Below are 17,665 nucleotides of genomic sequence, written 5' to 3' on the forward strand. Positions count from 1 at the left end.
CACACCCAGCCAGCATCATCTGCTCACCGCCCAATTCAAACTCCTGTGCGAGTTCAGTAACGCCTGCCTGGTGGCCGCGGGATAGGATGTTTCTGGCGGGATGCTTGCTCTACCTGCTGTCCGTTCCTCCAGCAGCTGCGAGTCTGAGCCCCGGGGAGCAGACTCTGTGCCACCTGGTGTCCGGGGACCGGGCCGTTCGCTCGCTGACCTTCCTGGCCCGGCTGGGTGGAGGCGGTAGTGGTGGCCCGGGTCGCCTAGTCCTCTTCCACACGTTGTGGAGCGGGCTGGAGCTGGAGCTGTGCACGGTGCAGTCGGAGTTCCTCATCACCCGCCACTACCTCGCCCTCTGCCTGGAGCGGCGGCACCGACCGGGACCCGAGGGGGAGAAGGAGAAGGAGGGACGTTTCCTCCGGGCGGGAGAACCGGAGCCGCGGCTGCGGATCCTGCAGCAACTCGCCGCCGCCCGGTGCAGACTGACCGTCACCCCGGATTCACCCCGGCGGCGGGAGAGAGCGGCCACCAGGCGTCACCGCCGGAGCTGGACCGTCCCCGGGACCATCTGGTGCGGAGCAGGTGACACCGCAGAAAAATTCAGCGACCTCGGTAAGAAATTCCCCGGTCCCGCGGTGCAGAGTAACTTCTCTTAACTTCAAGCAACCTTTGCTTTCCCTCTCAAGACAGACACACTATGCTGGAGTTACTCAGCGGGACAGTCAGTATCTCTGGAGAGAAGTGTGTGTTACAAATAAACTTGACTTGACTTGGGTTGAGACCCTGCCTGTCCCGCTGAGTTACTCCTGTCTGTCTGAAGAAGGGTTTCGGCCCGAAACGTTGCCCTTTTCCTTCGCTCCATAGATGCTGCTGCACCCGCTGAGTTTCTCCAACTTTTTTGTGTACCTCCGCTGAGTTCCTCCTGCATTTTGCGTATATCATCGGTTTAAACCAGCATCTGCAGTTCGTTCCTACACATTGCTTTCCCTCTCTCTCCATCCCTCCCCCTTCCTAGTTCTCCGACCAGTCTGACTGTCCCCCCCTGATTAAATTTTATCTGATTGCTTCGTTGTCACCTTATCCTAACTAACAATGCATTTTCCTTGAACCACATCTCTTTTGATGTCTCCTTTTTCACACCTTACCCATTCTTATCTCCGAGTCTCCCTCTCCCCTGACTCTCAGTCTGAAGAAAGGGTTTCGACCCAAATCGTCACCCATCATCCCGTGAAGCTGCCTGTCCCGCTCAGCGACTCCAGCATTTTATGTCTTATCTTTTCTGTGTAAACCAGCATCTGCGGTTCCTTCCTGCAAACTTCATCAGCTCATTGCTACAAGACAACATCATGTGTACCTGGTTGCAGGTTGCAGCCAACATTTCACAAGAGTCTATAAGTTCATAAGTGATGGGTGCAGAATTTGGCTCGTCGAGTCTACTCTGCCATTCAATCACAGATGATCTATCTTTCCCTCTCAATACCATACTCCTGCCTTTTCCCTATAACCATTGACATCCTTACTATCAAGAACCTGCCAATCTCCATCTTAAAAATACCCAATGACTTGGCCACCACAGCCATCTGTGGCAATGAATTCCATAGATTCACCAGTCAAGGCAAGAATTTTTATTGCCATTTGTCCCGAAAGGGAACAATGAGATTCTTGCAGCAGACCAGCAGATATGTAAACATAATGGATAGACACAAAATGCTGGAGTAACTCAGCGGGACAGGCAGCATCCCTGGATAGAAGAAATGGGTGATGTTTCGGGTCGAGACCCTTCAGCCTGAATGTAGGCGAGACGGAGACACAGCAATAAGGAAGGACATATGTAAACATAGTACTAAGTAAGCACCATAGTAAACAACAAAAATAATTTTATTGTGTTGGTTCAACAAGTATTGAGAGCCTGTAATGGGAGCATGGAAACCGAGTTATAAGGGAGCATGCACCTCACCTGGTGGGCCAGTGCTGGAGTAACTCATCGAGTCAGTCAGCTTCCCTGCAGAACAAAGATATGTGTAGGAGAGAACTGCACATGCTGATTTACACCATAAATAGACACAAATCGCTGGAGTAACTCAGCGAGACGGGCTGCATCTCTGGATAATAGGAATACAGTGCCCTCCATAATGTTTGGGACAAAGACCCATCATTTATTTATTTGCCTCTGTACTCCACAATTTGAGATTTGTAAATAAAAATATCACATGTGGTTAAAGCACACATTGTCAGATTTTATTAAAGGCCATTTTTACACATGTTGGTTTTGCCATGTAGAAATTACAGCTGTGTTCATACATAGTTCCCCCATTTCAGGGCACCATAATGTTTGGGACACATGGCTTCACAGGTCTTTGTAATTGCTCAGGTGTGTGTTTAATTGCCTCCTTAATGCAGGTAAAAGAGAGCTCACAGCACCTAGTCTTTCCACCAGTCTTTCCGTCACCTTTGGAACCTTTTATTGCTGTTTATCAACATGAGGACCAAAGTTGTGCCAATGAAAGTCAAAGAAGCCATTATGAGACTGAGAAACAAGAATAAAACTGTTACATACATCAGCCAAACCTTTGGCTTATCAAAATCAACATCGTTAAGAAGAAAGAGAGCACTGGTGCATTTACTAATCGCAAATGGACTAGCAGGCCAAGGAAGACCTCCACAGCTGATGACAGAAGTATTCTCTCTATAATAAAGAAAAATCCCCAAACACCTGTCCGACAGATCAGAAACACTCTTCAGGAGTCTATGTAAAACACAGCTGTAATTTCTACATGGTGAAACCAAAATGTGTAAAAATACCCTTTAATAAAGTTCTGACAATGTGCAATTTAACCACATGTGATTTTTTTTTTTCTATTACAAATCTCAAATTGTGGAGTACAGAGGCAAATAAATAAATGATGGGTCTTTGTCCCAAACATTATGGAGTGCACTGTACCTTGTGATAATCTTGCCTTAGCCAACAAGAGTGTTTATGTGGACTTCAGCCCACCCGAATTCCCCTCGCTGCTTTCCTCTGCATTTTCTCAACCCACGTCCTAAGTTATTTGCTTTTGGCTTCCTTGCTGTTCACAATCGAGAAGAGCAAATCTTTCTTCATTAGCAATTTTCGGGTGACTTCACAGGACAGGGAAAGGTCATGGATGAAGTCCACGATGTTCTCAGAAACACGGAGTGGTGTAAATGGGCACATTGGCAGAATATGTGCCTTTACGTGCCAGGCACGTTTGCTGCCACGTTTGGTTGGACCAAACTGTGGCAGAACACCAGACCATCCAACGCTCTGGGTCACGAGGCACTGACTGCCCACTGGAAAATGTAGTGTATGTGTGTGTGTGTATGAGTTTGGAATTAAGACAAAAATGACTTGGATGTTAATGACCCAAGATGGCACAGTGGCGCAGCTGGTAGAGCTGTTGCCTTGCAGTGCCAGAGACCCAGGTCTGATGCAGACAATGGGGGTCTATCTGTGTGATATTTGCATATTCTCCCGGTGGACGTGGGGTTTTCCTTTGGGTGTTAAGCTTTTCTCCCACATCCATTTGTAGGTTAATTGGCTTCTGAAAATTGCCTGTAGGAACAAGGAACTGCAGGTGCTGGTTTACAAAAAGAAGACACAAAATGCTGGAGTAACTCAGCAGATCCAGGCAGCATCTCTGGAGAACATGGATAGGTGACGTTCCAGGTCACGACCCGAAACATGACCTGGCCATGTTCTCCGGAAATCCCGTTTGACCCGCTGAGTTACACCAGTGCTTTGAGTTTGCCCTTAGTGTGCGGGGAGAGGATACGAAAACGTTCAAGCGAGTTTATTGTCATGTGTCCCTGATAGGACAATGAAATTCTTGCTTTGCTTCAGCACACAGAACATAGTAGGCATTTACTACAAAACAGATCAGTGTGTCCATATACCATAATATAAATATATACACACATGAATATATAAGTGCAAATAACAGATAATGGGTTATTAATGATCATAATTTTGTCCGAGCCAGATTTAATAGCCTGATGGCTGTGGGGAAGTAGCTATTCCTGAACCTGGATGTTGCAGTCTTCAGGCTCCTGTGCCTTCTACCTGAAGGTAGCAGGGAGATGCGTGTGTGGCCAGGATGGTGTGGGTCCTTGACGATGCTGCCAGTCTTTTTGAGGCAGCGACTGCAATAAATCCCCTCAATGGAAGGAAGGTCAGAGCCGATGATGGACTGGGCAGTGTTTACTACTTTTTTGTAGTCTTTTCCTCTGCAGATAACAGAACTAGCGTGAACAGGTGATCATTGCTTTGCATGGGCTCGGTGGGCCGTAGGGCCTGTTTCCATGTTGTTGCTTTCAATCAAACAAAAAAGCCTCAGATATGAAACAGCACAAAGTCCTGGCTTTCCCACGATTAGTGTCTACACAGTGGAAGACCTGGGGTTCTTTTCACACCTGCAGAGACTATGTCCCCAGGACAGTTGGGGGAGGGTGGAGCTTTGCATTTCAGAATCTGCCGGCATTTTCTGCATAATAAGGTTTAATCATCAAAGGTATCAAAGGTATTTTATTGGTCACATTCACATACACCGAGGTGCAATGAAGTGAAATGCATTTTGCAGCACACAAAGAAAGAATACAGACATAACACCAATGAGAGTCTTAAACACAAAGAACATCCCCCCACAATGGCTCCCACCATGAGGGAAGGCACAAAGTCCAGTCCCCAACCCCAGTTCACCCATAGTCGGGCCTATTGAGGCCTCCACAGTTGCCTCTACGGAGGCCCGATGTTCCTGGCCGTTCTCGCCGGGTGGTGGTGCTCCGTCGTCGGGGGAGTCCTCACAGCGGCTTGGGAACCCTGGAACGGCCGCCTCCGTACTGGAGGCCGCGGCTTCCGAAGCCGACAAGGCCGTGCCGGTTGGAGCTCCATCACTGGCGATCTCGTCGCGAGATCCCAGGCTCCCGGTGTAAAGTTCGGCACCGCCGCCCGCAGCTGGCCGCTCCACAGTCCCGCAGCTCCGCGATGTTTTACCCGGCGGTCTCAGCTCACCGGAGCTCTAGCGCGGCGACCCAGGCAAGGCATCGCCCGCTCCACGATAGCTCTCCAGCGCTGTGCCGCTGCCGAAGCCGAGGTTCTGGGCGGTCCGCGACAGGAAACGCCGCTCCAGGCCCGCTGGTAGGCCGCGAGGACGGGTCGAAGCTGCAGCCCGGAGAAAAGCTGCCTCTCCGACCATGTAGGGACCCTGAAAGGTAGTTTCTCCCTCCTCCTCCCCCCATGACTTACTTGGGGCAGAGCCATTGTATCAGGTTACCTGGGAGGAACTGCTCTGGCCTGTGAGCAAGCAGAGATTGGATAATATGTTTAGTTTACAGATACAGCAGGAAAATAGGCCCTTTGGTCCGCCAAGTCCGCGTTGACCAGCGATCCCCGCACATCAACACTACCCTACACACACACACACTGAGGACAATTTACAATTTTACCAAAGCAAATTAACCTACAAACCTTCACGTCTTTGGAGTGTGGGAGGAAACTGAAGAGCTTGGAGAACACCCACGCGGTCACGGGGAGAACGTAGAAACTCCGTACAGTACAGCACCCGTAGTCTGGATCGAACCCGGGTCTCGGGTGCTGTAAGTGCTACAAGGGAGCAACTCTAACTCTGTGCCTCCTTTCAAAGACAGTCGTGCTGAATTGTCCATTTCCTGAGTCGTTTTGGTAATCAATGTTCCCCTCTTTAGGTAAATTCGATCAGACAGACTTCTGCTGCAGAGAACATGACCATTGTGAGCGTAAAATTGCTGCCTTTGAATACAAATATGGCACGCTAAACTTCAGGTTGCACACCGTTTCCCATTGTGACTGTGATGACAGGTAAGGTTGAAGCTCTGAGTGTTAGGCCACCACAAGAGGAGATGGGCTCATTCAAAAATATTCACGTCATGTCGATCTGGAAACAATGGTTTAATTTAGTTCAGTTCTTTGTCACGTGTACCAAGGTGCAGTGGAAAGGTTTTTTGCTGCGTGCAATCCAGTCAGTGATAAGTCTATACATAATTATAGCCAAGCTCCTCACAGTGTGCAGATGCAGGCTATCGGGGAATAATGTTTAGTGTAAGATAAGTTCTTGTAAATTCCGATTAAGGTTAGTCCAATTAGGTAGATGGTAGCTCAGGACCGCTCTCTAGTTGGTGATAGGATGGTTCAGTTGCCTCAAAACATCTGGGAAGAAACTGTCCCTAAATCTGGAGGTGTGCGTTTCACACTTCTGTACCTCTTGCCTGATGGCAGAGGTGAAGAGGGTGCAACTTGTCCTTGATTATGCTGGGAGCCTTGCCGAGGAAGCATGGTGTAGGTCATAAGGTGATGTGATAGGAGCGGAATTAGACCATTCGGCCCATCAAGTCTACTCCGCCATTCAATCATGGCCTATCTGTGTCGCCCTCTTAACCTAATTCTCCTGACTTCTCCCCATAACCCCTAACACTCGTACTAATGAAGAATCTATCTATCTCTACCTTCAAAAATATCTGTTGACCTGGCTTTTCTATGGCAAGGAATTCCACTGATTCACCATCACCTAAAAGGAATGTCCTTTTAATTCTGAGGCTATGACCTCTAGTCCCAGACTCTCCCGCGAGTGGAAACATCCTCTCCACATCCACTCTATCCAAGCCGTTCACTTGTGGAGATGGAGTCAGTGGAAGGATGGCTGGTTGCGTGATGGTCTGGGTTACGTCCACAATGGGTGAATGGGATGGGAAAAGTGTTGGTGAGATCAGCACCCAGAGTGGGAGGAGTTGTTGTAAGGAATTGAGGGATGGTGCTTGGTTGGGAACTAGGAAGGGTGTCTTAGTGGACCTTTGGGATGCCAAAAGTGTCAAAAGGATGGAACAGCAAGTTAGTTATGCATTATTTAAGTTGCAAAAGTAGATTGATTGAATGACTGGAAGATACAACATGGAAACGGGCTCTTTGGCTGTGGGACAAGCACTAGCCACTGCAGCAGCCCACTGGTCACATCTAGCCAACTTTCAAAAGATCCATTTAATTCCTCTCTATGCTTTCTGACTTTAGACAGTACTTTAAACTTTAGCGATACAGCGCGGAAACAGACCCTTCGGCCCACCGAGTCTGCGCCAACCAGTGATCACCCCATCCATACTCTATCCTTCACGACCAACGCCATTTAACCTGCAAACGTGCATGTCTTTGGTGTGTGGGAGGAAATTGGAGCACTTGGAGAAAACCCACGGGATCACTGGAAGAACGTACAAACTCCGCACAGATAGCACTCATAGTTGGGATCAAACCCTGGTCTCCGGTGCTGTAAGGCAGCAACTCTGCCTCTGCGCAATCGTGCCGCCCTTTAATTTATGGATATGACTGGAATTGAGTTATGGGAGGCAGTGCTTTGGCTGAGGTCAAAGACCAACTGTAATATTATTGACGAACAGAGCAGAAACAAAGTACAAAAGAATCTTGTCCTATTTGATTAAAAAAAAATACCCAAGAGTTGAACATTTGAGCCTGTATGATTAGATGAGGCAAAGGGAAGGGAAAGAAGACAAAGTAAAGATCATGTTAGTTTTCCCTATTAAGAGATTTTCTAGTTGGGAGAACATTTGGTGAAGAAGAGAAATCCAAATCCTTTTTTATTTTTAATTTTTATTATTTTTGCTGCTCAGGTTCAAGAAATGTCTGCTCGGTGTGAATAATACCATCTCTAAGATGGTTGGATTAACTTTCTTCAACCTACTCAAGGTTCCCTGTTTCAGTCTGGAACCAGTTAAACATTGTGTAAAGAAGTCGTGGTTGAGCAGGTGAGTGTCCCAGCATCTTTTCTCACCTCTCGTGGTTCTTAAACCACACGCAGATAATATCTTAGATGTGTTCATGACTCTAGATAATTTGCCGATGCATATCTTTTCTTCATCAGATAATGTTTAAGGATATACACTTCCAATTTGGAGCATTATCAATTTGGAGCATGTTTAGTTTTAGAGGCCGCACAGAAACAGGCCCTTCAGCCCACCGAGACCACACCGACCCGGCAATTGCCAAGGCCAATTAACTTACAATAGACAATAGGTGCAGGAGTAGGCCATTCGGCCCTTCAAACCAGCACCACCATTCAATGCGATCATGGCTGATCATCCCCAATCAGTTCCCCATTCCTGCCTTCTCCCCATATCCCCTGACTCCGCTATCTTTAAGAGCCCTATCTAGCTCTCTCTTGAAAGTATCCAGAGAACCTGCCTCCACCGCCCTCTGAGGCAGAGAATTCCACAGACTCACAACTCTCTGTGAGAAAAAGTATTTCCTCGTCGCCGTTCTAAATGGCTTACCCCTTATTTTTAAACTGTGGCCCCTGGTTCTAGATTAAACTGTAGCCCCTGGTTCTAGATTAAACTGTAGCCCTTGGTTCTGGATTAAACTGTAGCCCTTGGTTCTGGATTAAACTGTAGCCCTTGGTTCTGGAAACCTACAAACGTATATATGTCTTTGGAGTGCGGGAGGAAACCAGAGCACTCTGGGGGGGGGACCCATGTAGGTCACGGGGAGAATGTACAAACTCTACAGACAGCACCTGTAGTCAGGATTGAACCCAGGTGGGGTGGAAGATTGAAACCTTCACGTGGTTTCGACTAATGCAATCAACTCAACATGCACAAAGGGAAGATCAATTAGAACAAGTTATCCAACAACTTTAGGCTGTGCACGCCACACGATAGAAGAAGAAGAGCCCAGGTCTCTGGAGCTGTGAGGCAGCAACTCTACCACTGAGCCATTTTAGCCTGTTAGTTGAGCCGGCCGTCCCATACATCTAAATTATTGGAGCAGAGGAACTGAGATGGGGAATGTAGCAAACATCACCTTATGAGCCAGGTGCTACCAGAGATCTCCAAACGGTTGGAGATCGTTTATCAGAAGCCCTGGTTGGATGCCTTTAACCCATCCTCATGACCCAGGTCAACACATCTTTCCAAGTTTGGGTTGGATGAGGGGGAATGTTACACCTGTATGCGTGGCATCCCCCTGGCATTTACATCCTGCGCCTGTCCTGAATTTTAACTTTGAGCGTTGAATTCAAAAGGACCCAAAGTGTTCGAGTAACTCAGCTGGTCGGGCAGCATCTCTGCGGAACATGGATATCTATGGCGGCGGGGTGGCACAGCGGTAGAGTTACTGCCTTACGGCGAATGCAGCGATGGAGACCCGGGTTCGATCCCGACTACGGGTGCTGTCTGTACGGTGTTTGTACGTTCTCCCCGTGATCTGCGTGGGTTTTCTCCGCGATTTTCAGTTTCCTCCCACATGCCTAAGACTTACAGGTAAGTAGGTTAATTGGCTTGGTAAAAATTGTAAATTGCCCCTAGTGTGGCCTCTGGGTCATATGGATGGGTTAAAGGCATCCGATCAGGGCTTCTGATAAACGATCTCCAACCATTTGGAGATCTCTGGTAGAGTTAATGTGCGGGGATCGCTGTTCGGCGTGGATTTGTTGGGATCCGTGCTGTATCTCTAAACTAAACTGAACGGAACTGAACTGCATTTTAATAGGTTTGTCTGTGTGTTTCTGCCCTTCCCTTGCCCTCTCTGTCTCCATAACAGCTGCCAAGTCACCGAGGCTGCGCCCAAGGCCATTTTCCACAGTCAGTCCACATTTTACGACACCCAGCCCCCAGCGGGTGGCGCCGGAGAGGCATCGCGGCCTACACCCACAGGCAGCCCAACGACAACCGCTAGAATGAACCAAAATGCCGATGGAGTCTCGCGCGGATTTGTTTATCCGTCGTCACGGCTCGACACGGCGCAGGGAGCCCGAAGTATGAACAAAAAGAAATGCAAGAAGTGCGGCGGTCGCCAGAAGCAAGGAACCAAAGCTCCTTCTCAAGACGTTTTGAAGTGGAGGGCAGGTACACTGGAACCTGGAAGTATGGATTTTAACCAGGCCGTTGAGCAGAATTCGATGGAACATTAATTTCTTGTTGGCCTAGAGGCGCAGGGAGTTTCCACCAAAACGTTTACGGAGATATGAATCTGGTTTAATTAGTCATGCAAGCGATATTAAGTCTGTTTTATTTGTACCCAGGAGCAACATAATTCTCTTTTTTTATTTGGCAGAGTGAAACACGAACTTTATTAACTTGTTAGTGTCATTATAATTGAGTAAGCAAACCTCAAACCTTTCAGCAAAGCCATCTTTGTCAGTCAAGGCAAAACTTGGTTCACATTTCACATGCAGAGAACTTTCTAAGGTATAATTGAGACTAAATATTTAATTTGCATTGTGACATCAAGGATCGGGTGATAAAGAGGCAGATCAACAAAATTGTTCTTTTTTTTAGGTAATTTTAGAAATTTAGAAATCACCACCAGGAGCTAGATTTGCAAGAAAACTTGGCACGAATGCTGGCGGATCTGGTTGGTGAAAATGACTTTGCAGCTGGTGCTTTGCGAGTTGACATCCCAAATTTGATATAGATGTATCCGCGTAGGCACTCGCAAACCCAGAGTACGCAGCAACGTACACCACCGGTTTGTTGCTTGTTGTCGATCTCCTGGCATCATTCGCGACACAGTCAGAGGCCGGGGCTCTCTCGTTGTTCTGGAAGGGGGCAGGGACGGTCCTTTACATCGTTTCCCGTCCACATCTCCTCCCGTGAGCCCATCATTAGCCTGTACCATCAAGCCGCGCCACACGTAACGGCCTGTCCCACTTGGCGATTTTTTTCAGCGACTCCAGAAGCAACATAATTCTCCTACAAAAACTGATTACAATAACAATATTTCCAGGAGCCCTGAATCTGGATCACAAGATGATAAACTTACCAATATAAATATTGAATAGGTCGCGATGAAATTCTTTGCTTGCATACCCAAGGTATTCAAATAGTCACCACATAAAGGGCGCAGATCAAGTTACAAAGTATCCTCCTTCGTTCATCTCTCCCCCGCCCCCTCACGGCAGTTTCTCATCGCCCCCTCACGGCAGTTTCTCACTGCCCCCTCACGGCAGTTTCCCCCGCCCCCTCATGGCAGTTTCTCACTGCCCCCTCACGGCAGTTTCTCATCGCCCCCTCACGGCAGTTTCTCATCGCCCCCTCACAGCAGTTTCTCACCGCCCCCTCACGGCAGTTTCTCACCGCCCCCTCGCGGCAGTTTCTCACTGCCCCCTCACGGCAGTTTCCCCCGCCCCCTCACGGCAGTTTCTCATCGCCCCCTCATGGCAGTTTCTCACTGCCCCCTCACGGCAGTTTCTCACTGCCCCCTTACGGCAGTTTCCCCCGCCCCCTCACGGCAGTTTCTCATTGCCCCCTCACGGCAGTTTCTCATTGCCCCCTCACGGCAGTTTCTCACCGCCCCCTTACGGCAGTTTCTCCCACCCCTCGCTGGTTCCTCCTTTGCTCCCAGCAGTTCAAAGTGCAACCTCAGGCTCCGTTCGATGCAGGCCCCAGCAACGGGACTCCACCACCTCCTTTGGTTTGGTCTCCTCCGTATCCGCACAGCCCACCAACAGAGCCAAACGGGCACCGGGCAAGTTTGGCCGTCTGCCGAGCCTTCAGGGATATTCGGGTGGCATCGAGATCGCAGCGCCTCGACAAAGACCTCCGGTCCGCAGCCGCGGCTCGAGCGGGGAGCCTTCTGCCGCTACGGCCTGGCAGAACTATATATATTTCCATTAAATTAAAAAACGATCCGACTAAGATTAATACATTCACTTAGCGATATAGTTCCTGAGGGGTTACAAAGTTTCATGGGTTTGAAAACAGTGCCTAAGCTGACACCTTTCGGTTTGGGAGATGCAGCATGGGAACAGGCCCTTCGGCCCATTGAGTCCACACCGACCAGCGATCACCCCATAAACCAATTCTATCCTACACACCAGGGACAATTTTCAGAAGCCAATTAACTTACAAACCTGCACCTCTTTGGAGTGTGGGAGCAAACCGGAGCACCCGGAGAAAACCCACACAGTCGCAGGGAGAATGTGCAAACCTCGTACAAACAGCACCCATAGGCAGGATCGAACCTGGGTCTCTGGCGCTGTAAGGCAGCAACTGTGCTGCCATTTTCTCTGAATCTAATTAATTTTCAAGTTGGCTTATTTTTGCAAATCAATTTTTTTAAATAATGTTGCCAGACATTGCTAATTCCACTTATAATAAAGTGGGTTAGTGCATAATTTAGTTCCCCATTATAAATCCTGTCCAATGCACTTTGATGTAGGTAATATTAGCAGAATTGCTGGTTGGCAACATTCAACATTGCAATCACAGTTATGCCAACGTCTTAAGAAATGTCACTCCCTCTACCATTTGCATTGTAGTCAGCTTCTTAATCAGTTTAATCTCTGACTGCACATTTCTGATTTCAATGTCTATTGTCCAGCTGGTTATTTTCAATAACCTTTCTCTGAAACTCTCACAAACACTTGTAAATAATTATTACAGTATTCTCCTCCTCATAGTTCTGGATTTCAGTATGTCTTCTTTCATCCACACCATCTTCCATCCCACCCCCAACCTCCCTGTGTCCCCTCTACCTTACTCGTGCGTCTGATAGTTCCATATACTTCTATGGCCCCATAGTAGAAGCGTCCATGTCGCGGGGCTGGAAACAGGAAGTATCCTGAGCTAATTCTGCTACCACCATCATCTATTTGCGACAAGTGATGGCTTCCACAGATTGTTACCGGAAGCTTGCTTAATAATTATTTGCAAGTGTTCGTGAGAGCTTCAGAGAAAGGTTATTGAAAATTCTAGCTGGACAACAGACTTAATCCAAAAAACATTGAAATCAGAAACAGGCAGTCAGAGATTAGACGAAGAAACTGCCGACAATGCGAGCAGAGAAAGGTTATTGAAAATACCAGCTGAACTTGAAGTTGGATTGTTTTCTCAGAAATGTCAGAGGTTGAGGGGAGACTTGATAGACGTATATAAAACTATGTGAAACAAGTAGGGTAGGCAGTTGAATATATGATTAATGGCATGACCCTTAACAGCATTGATATGCAGAGGGATCTGGGGTCCAAGTCCATAAACCTGAAAATGGCAACACCAGTGGTGAAGAGGCATATGGTATGCTTGCTTTCATAGGTCGGGGCATTGAGTATAAGAGTGGAATTGTTTGCCACAGAAGACTATGGAGGATAAGTCAGTGGATATATTTAATTCAGAGATAGATAGATTCTTAGGTACACAAAAATGCTGGAGAAACTCAGCGGGCGCAGCAGCATCTATGGAGCGAAGGAAATAGGCAACGTTTCGGGAACAAACCCTTCTTCAGACTGGATAGATTCTTGATTAGTACCGGTGTCAGGTTATGGGGAGAAGGCAGTAGAATGAGGTTTGGAGGGAGAAATAGATCAGCCATGATTGAATGCAGAATAGACTTGATGGGCCGAGTGGCTGAATTCTATTCCTATCACATGATCTTCTGAAGAGTTAGGAAGACATGAAGCAGCCTTATGGAACATTGGTTGGACTGCATTTGGACACAAAATGCTGGAGTAACTGAGTGGGACAGGCAGCATCTATGGAGAGAAGGAATAGGTGACGTTTCCGGTCGAGACCCATGTTCAGACTGATGTCGGGCAGGACAAAGAAAGAATGTAGGCGGAGACGGTAAGACAAGTGGGAAAACTGGGAAGAGGGAGGGTATGGAGAGAAAAAACAAGAAGCTATCTGGTCAACGTTCATGCCGCTGGGGTGTAAACTACCCAAGCGAAATATGAGGTGCTGTTCCTCCAATTTGCACAGAAAGGTCAGATTGGGAATGAGAGAGGGAGTTGAAGTGTTGGGCCACCGGGAGATCAGCATTGCCAGGGGTGGTGGTGGAGATAGATATATAATAGTGGCATTTGAGAGGCTTTTAGATAAGCACATGGAAGTGCAGGGAAAAGAGTGATATGGATCAGGTGCAGGCAGATGAGATCAGTTTAACTTGGCATCATGTGTCCACCCTCTGTTGAAAACAAAATGCCTGTCAGATTCCTGTTAAACCTTTTCACTTTTGCCCCTTGAAAAACGGATCTTGTAAGGAGTTTCCCTAAATGCCTGCTTACCAAAAGTGAATAAATTGAAGGAAAAAGCCAATAGACAATAGGTGCAGGAGTAGGCTATTCGGCCCTTCGAGCCAGCACCGCCATTCACTGTGATCATGGTTGATCATCCACAATTAGAACCCCGTTCCTGCCTTCTCCCCATATCCCTTGACACCGCTATCTTTAACAGTATCTAACTTTCTTGAAAGCATCCAGAGAATTGGCCCCACTGCCTTCTGAGGCGGAGAATTCCACTGATTTACAATTCTCTGGTTGAAAAAGTCTTTCCTCATCTCTGTTGTAAATGGCCTACCCCTTATTCTTAAATTTCCATTCAGTCTCCCCAGGCAGACTCCCAATGATATTTATGACTCATTTTACAGGCAGTCCCAGAACCTGTAACTGTTGCAGACCTCTGGATCGATGTCAGCACAAGATCTTGCCCTGGGAATCCAAGTTCTCGCATTACAACCAGGGGCCCAAGACCCTCTATCACTGCGACTGCACCAGAAGGTAAATCTACTCCTCCACTGCTCATGTGTAGGAAGGAACTGCAGATGCTGGTCTACAGAGTTGACGTGGAAAAGCTTTTCCCACTGAGAGTAGGGAAGATTCAAACAAGGGGACATGACTTGAGAATTAAGGGACTGAAGTTTAGGGGTAACATGAGGGGGAACTTCTTTACTCAGAGAGTGATAGCTGTGTGGAATGAGCTTCCAGTGAAGGTGGTGGAGGCAGGTTCGTTTTTATCATTTAAAAATAAATTGGATAGTTATATGGATGGGAAGGGAATGGAAGGTTATGGTCTGAGCGCAGGTATATGGGACTAGGGGAGATTATGTGTTCGGCACGGACTAGAAGGGTCGAGATGGCCTGTTTCCGTGCTGTAATTGTTATATGGTTATTATTATATGGTTGCATCAAACAAAGACACAAAACGCTGGAGTAACTCAGCGGGTCAGGCAGCAAGAAGGGTTCCAACCCGAAACGTCACCTATTCTTTCTCTCCAGAGATCTGCTGCGTTACTCCAGAATTTTATGTCTATCCTCCACCACATGTGACAATAAACTAAACTGACCTGATGTCCTCTCATCATTGATACATTAAACATAATTGGGACTTGATGGAGAACCTATGTAAACTTTGTCACATCTTCTCTGATTCTTTAGGTTGGCAAAACAGATGAAGGGGGAAGTGAACGTGAACAGGCTGAAGGAACTGTTCTTCAAATTTGTGTCGCACAATTGTTTCCAGCTGAAGATGTCGTCGAAGAACTGCAACCAAGAAGAACTTGTTGGGTATGTTCAGTTTTTGACTGTGGCCGCTCTGTCTTGGTGTGGAGGGAAGGGGTCTGGAAGGCAAATGTTGTCACTCATTTAAAATTCTAAATGACATTTGTGTGAGATTTTGTGGAATGAAGCTTCCATGGCCTTTATTATCCATTGAAACTAATCAGTGTCTGATCAACAATGTACCTGAAAGGCAAGACCTTGGCTTTGGGTGCCGTCTGTGTGGAGTTTGCACGATTTCCCTGTGACCGTGTGGGTTTTCTCCTGGTGCTCCGGTTTCCTCCCACATCCCACAGACGTGCAGGTTTGTAGGTTAATTGGCCCTCTGTAAATTGCCCCTGGTGTGTAGGGAGTGGATGTGAAAGTGGCATAATGTGGAACCGGTGTGAATGGCTGGCATGGGCCGAAGGGCCTGCTTCCATGCTGTATCCCTGAACAAACAGCCGATTTGTCATTGTGGAGCTATACAGCACAGAAACAGGCCTTTCAGCACACGTTTTCATGCTGAACAAGTTGGCATACTGGGCAAATCACATTCTGGCTGAGTTAATGTATTAAAAACCAGCAAGGTATCAGCAGTCACTCATCATACTCCACCCGATTTGCCTTCCCTTTCAGGTGTGAAAATCGATCCAGTTCCCCCATGGCTGTTCTTTTCAAACCGAGATACCTCCAGAGGTTTCTGAAAGTTCGGAGGACTGCAGAGGAATCTCTGTCTCCAGTACCAGATGGGCAGGAAGGCAACCAGAACGTGACATTTAACAGCACAAACTCTGTTAAACTGTTTGATAAGTGTTTGCAGATGATTCGTGCTTTAACCGTTAAGCCTTAAAGGCCACTTTGTGGGCCACGGTAGCATGGGTTATGCTTTTACATGGCTCCATGAGTCTCGGTAGAACCGAGCTCCCTTGGATAAGTTACTCCAGCATTTCATGTCTATCTGTGGTATCAACCAGCATAGAGACGTCCAGCGTGGAAACAGGCCCTTCCGCCCAACTTGCACACGCTGACCAACATGTTCCATCTACATTAGTCCCAGCTGCCCGCGCTTGGCCCTTAACCCTCTAAACCAGCGGTGTCAAACTCGCGGCCCATAGACCGCATTTGGCCCGCGTGATGATTTCCCGTCCGCAGTGCCGGATCAGACTGCGTGCGCGGTGCAATACAGCGCGCATGAAGTCGCATTTTGCCCGTGACCTAAAATGAGTTTGACACTCCTGCTCTAAACCCATAGAGAATAAAAGGACATACCTTTGGAAATGAGATGAGGTGGAATTTCGTAAGTCAGAGGGTGGTGAACCTGTGTAATTCTTTGCCACAGAAGGCTGTGGCGGCCAAGCAATTGGATATTTTTAGGGTTAGTAAGGGTTTCGAGGGTTACGGGGCGAAGGCTGGAGAACCAGGTTGAGAGGGAACGATAGATCAGCCATGATTGAATGGCGGAGTAGACTTGACGGGCCGAATGGCCTAATTCTGCTCCGACAACTGGTCTCGACCCGAAACGTCATCCATTCCTTCTCTCCAGAGATGCTCTCTTACGCCAGGTTATTGCGTCTACTGTATCTTCAGCCCAAACACTATTGGCCGAAGGGCCTGTTCCTGTGTTGTACTGTTCTATGTTCTAGAGATGACTTGACTATAGCAGGGTCACGTGACCGACCATTCACAATCTTTACAAAAAATCTCTCAACATCAAAATTCATATTCTAAATTTTATTATTTCATCAATGAAACTTTTAACATCCATAGAGCACAACAAGATCGGTAGCTGACTTTAGTCAATGGTGGAGAGGAAGACCTGCACAGAATGTACATGTATAGGAATTCTAGCCAGACACGGTTCACATTTCAATGTACAGGCGTGAGAAGCTGACAGTAAAAGTGAGTCCAATAAATGTAAGAAATTCTTCATATCCAGCATTCAGCATAGTTTGTCAGAAGGAACTGCAGATGCTGGTTTAAACGGAAGATAGACACAAAAAGTTGGAGTAACTCAGCGGGGCAGGCAGCGTCTGGGGGAAAAGGAACAGGTGACGTTTTGGGTTGGGACCCTTCTTCAGACTGAGAGTCGGGGGGGGGGGGGGGGGGAAGGGAAATGAGAGATATAGACTGCGCAGGATAAATGAATGAATGATATGCAAAACAGGAACAAAGGTCAAGGATAGGTGGAGCCCACAATGGTCCCTTGTTGGTTGTGGGTTAGGTGATAACGGGTCATACAGACAGTGAATCTCAACAGGAGGAAAGTGATACTAGTATGACGTCTAGTGTAGGGAAGGGACAGAGGTGGGGGAGGGGGGAATGCAAGGGTTACTTGAGGTTAGAGAAATAATTCGTAGCTCAGTGCTATA

The 17,665-nt window shown here is 47.5% G+C and overlaps 1 protein-coding gene across 2 annotated transcripts in view; it reads left to right on the forward strand.

Annotated features, from left to right (window-relative positions):
• pla2g3 (phospholipase A2 group III) overlaps window positions 1–17,400 on the forward strand; it is a 17,781-nt gene extending 381 nt beyond the window's left edge. The window contains exons 1-7 of one of the 2 annotated variants that reach the window (XM_055655282.1): window positions 1–603; window positions 5,713–5,845; window positions 7,660–7,794; window positions 9,587–9,891; window positions 14,408–14,537; window positions 15,195–15,323; window positions 15,933–17,400. The exon at window positions 1–603 is cut by the window's left edge and continues 378 nt beyond it. In XM_055655282.1, the coding sequence (XP_055511257.1) occupies window positions 87–603; window positions 5,713–5,845; window positions 7,660–7,794; window positions 9,587–9,891; window positions 14,408–14,537; window positions 15,195–15,323; window positions 15,933–16,146 (1,563 nt within the window). In that variant the 5' untranslated portion in view covers window positions 1–86 and the 3' untranslated portion in view covers window positions 16,147–17,400. The remainder of the gene's footprint in view (window positions 604–5,712; window positions 5,846–7,659; window positions 7,795–9,586; window positions 9,892–14,407; window positions 14,538–15,194; window positions 15,324–15,932) is intronic. The other variant, XM_055655283.1, reaches the window with a different exon arrangement.
• Window positions 17,401–17,665: the final 265 nt, after the last annotated feature.

The sequence above is a fragment of the Leucoraja erinacea genome, chromosome 25 (genome assembly GCF_028641065.1).
Source record: "Leucoraja erinacea ecotype New England chromosome 25, Leri_hhj_1, whole genome shotgun sequence".
NCBI lineage: Eukaryota > Metazoa > Chordata > Chondrichthyes > Rajiformes > Rajidae > Leucoraja > Leucoraja erinaceus.